The sequence below is a fragment of the Coenobita brevimanus genome, chromosome 20 (genome assembly GCF_032717465.1).
Source record: "Coenobita brevimanus isolate Jiangsu-jjx chromosome 20, ASM3271746v2, whole genome shotgun sequence".
Taxonomy (NCBI): Eukaryota; Metazoa; Arthropoda; class Malacostraca; order Decapoda; family Coenobitidae; genus Coenobita; species Coenobita brevimanus.
In genome coordinates this window covers 19388940-19391893 of record NC_136973.1, presented here as the reverse complement: position 1 = coordinate 19391893, position 2954 = coordinate 19388940, and the positions used below count along the sequence as shown (strand labels likewise).

The following is a 2954-nucleotide window of genomic DNA, read 5'->3' as shown; positions in this document are numbered from 1 at the left end:
CGGTCACCGTTTTACGAATGGTTGACATGAATTTTTTACTTTATGGTCTCGTACCATCGGTACAGTACAGTACTCAGTAATTACATGCAAACCTCGATTTACGAGACCCCTGGATGAGATACCGGTACCCTGGAATAGTGATGGGGCAGAAATACCACCCTACCCCACCTATTGTAGGCCTATCCCCGGTTCTGTGATAGGTTTTTATTTTTGTTATTTATTCATTTATTTTTTTGTTGATTTTGATGATATTTTAGACATACTGTATATTAAGTTGATTTATAAACTGAGATTAATGTGTTTTAGTCATAGGTGGACTGAACACTGTCATTTGGGGTGTGGATTCTCGCCCATCAGACGAGGTAAAAACAGTGTGGACAACTAGGTGACTCAACAAAGAATATTTCGTGTTTGACCACTGACTTGTCATCTAATGTATCATGGAATACATAATAGTAATTTAAAATAAATATTAATAAAGTCACTCTCACTTAATGCGTGACCTGAGTGCGCAAATCTCTTACAACACGAAAGGCAATTTCTTAGGCTAGGAAATGGTTAAAATGCGAAAATGACATATAATGCAAGTCAAAACATTTTCCAATTTTTTAAAACCATACTACGTTGCAACGATAGGGATTATGTGGCCTGAGGCCACAAATTATGGTTTAACTCTTAAACCCCGGGCTTGTTTTGCTTTGACTTGCAGCTCCCGCGGGCATATTTACGCTCCGACAGACTCTCTAAAAATATTTGCCAAAAATCAGTTACTATACTCGGTTCCACGGAGTCTGACGCACAGATTTTGCCAGCTGATGACAGGCGGAATTGGTAACACTGCGCCGTGTCCTCGGGCGGTGATTGGTCAATCTCCATCGTATTTGAACGTGCGCCAAATTGAATTTGTATTCCTACCAACCTCCTCATCTATTTGTAAGATACAGAATTATACGGCTGCAGATTAATGCAATGATATCTTTAGTGATAAATGTCCTTTTTAATTTATTAGAGATAAACCTGAACGACACTGATAACAAAACTAAGGCGCTACTGGACACATACGGACAACAGTTAAGGACAGAAGCAGGCCTAATGATAATTATGTTTTATTTATTTATATTGTCATTTCACTATGATTAATTTCGTTCACACTTCACGCGGTTTAATTGTAGCGGCATGGTACAAGTTATTATTTTCTCATGGGGTTTCCTTTTACCTTTCCTTTACTCCGTCGTTAACAAATACTCGGTTCATTCTGCAATAATGTAATCCATTACTTTCCGGATCTCTCTCTCTCTCTCTCTCTCTCTCTCTCTCTCTTATGAAATGACTCAGGAAAATAAACACCAAACGTATTACTGTAAGAAAATTTTTTTACTGAATCTGACTATGAATACAAACAAAATAATGTAGCTCTGTAAAGCTACTGTTACCTATGAAGGTATTGAAAATGTGTGTTTATTAAGAACAGCATGTATTGACCCCAGTGAGATTGTGTGTGTGTGTGTGTGTGTGTGTGTGTGTGTGTGTGTTCACACAAATCATAATCAAGAAAAGCTAAGCATATCTAAGGTAAGGCTGTATATTTAGGTCTCCATATCACTTTCCTCTTCACTTGGATCGTCCACACTACTTTCGTCAGATGCCACATTAATTACAAAATTTTCAACATAATGATCTTGTGCAATGTCCTTGGCCCTGAATTCAGCCTCAATTTTTAGTGTGTGGTTGATGCATTTCCGCCAATGTTCAGATGTTATGTTGTTGATTGCCTCGTAGGCTATTTGCTCAATTCTCTTCAGGCACTGGTTACCATTAGAGTTTTTCTGCTTCACTTCAGTTTTCACCTGTGCCCAAATTAGTTCAATGGGGTTCAGCATGCAGTGGTAGGGGGGTAGCCTGAGTACTCTATGTCCGTGACTAACTGCTATCTGATCAATTTCGTATTCTTGCTTTGACTTGTGTTTTTTACAGATCTGAAGTAACTGTACTTTAGTAGCAGATGGATCATGGGAGATGTTGTTTGAAGCTAACCACTGTAGTAGTTCATCTTTTCTGCTGCTGGTTGTTGGCACTTTACAGGTGAATTTTGAGTGGTATGGTGCATTATCTAAAACTATTAGTGATCCTTCACTGATGCTGGGAAGTAATTGTTCTTGGAACCAGATCTTGAACCGTTCATGGTCCATAGCATCATGGTAGTCCCCCTTTGATCCATTCTTGGACCGGAACATCAAAAGAGCTCCAGGTATGAAGCCTTGGTGACCACCAGCATGAACTATGATGAATCTGGCACCTCTCCCCGTCTTAAGTTTAGGGCCAGCTGTTCCGTCTGGATCAGTCCAACAACGCTCAACACATGTTTTGGTTGATCCATGTTTCATCCAAAAAGACCACCGGACGGGGATGGGAACTTGCTCTGTTGTTGTTCATTTCTCGAAGGTATTCTTTTCTGGCTGCCACAATGTCCTTCCTTTCCATCAAAATTTTCCTTCCACTTTGCACCTTCTTATACCGAAATCCCAGTTGTCTTATTATTCTAAATAATGAAGTTCGACACCCCTTGAAACTGATAGGAGGCTCCTGGACTTTCTTTAATAAAGCCGAAATCGTTGGCAGTTCACCTCGTTCATAAAATGCCAGCAGCTCTCGTCTGATGCATCCTTGGTCAAAACTGTCCAGATTTCCTACGATGGGTGATGGTCGTACACGTTTAGGTGGTGAACACATTATACCATTCGGTGACTTAGAAGCCTCTGCTATTATCCTCTGGATAGTTCTGTAGCTGACTCCAGTTGCTTTTGCTGTCTTCAGTGTCACCTGTAGTTGTGTTTCACACTGACCCTCCCTTGTAAAAAATCGGTGAACGTTCATTATAATATTTCGTCCCTGACTTCCATATTTGTGAGGGGACCGTTGGAACTTTTTGTTAAGGCCTGTGTGTTGCTCTGTAC

The 2954-nt window shown here is 40.1% G+C and overlaps 1 protein-coding gene across 1 annotated transcript; it reads right to left on the bottom strand.

Moving 5' to 3' along the window:
• Nucleotides 1-1586: 1586 nt before the first annotated feature.
• LOC145391922 (uncharacterized) lies at nucleotides 1587-2384 on the bottom strand. The gene has a single exon (XM_080266413.1). It carries the CDS (start codon nucleotides 2382-2384, stop codon nucleotides 1587-1589), a length of 798 nt encoding a protein of 265 aa, XP_080122539.1.
• Between the last annotated feature and the right edge of the window lie 570 nt (nucleotides 2385-2954).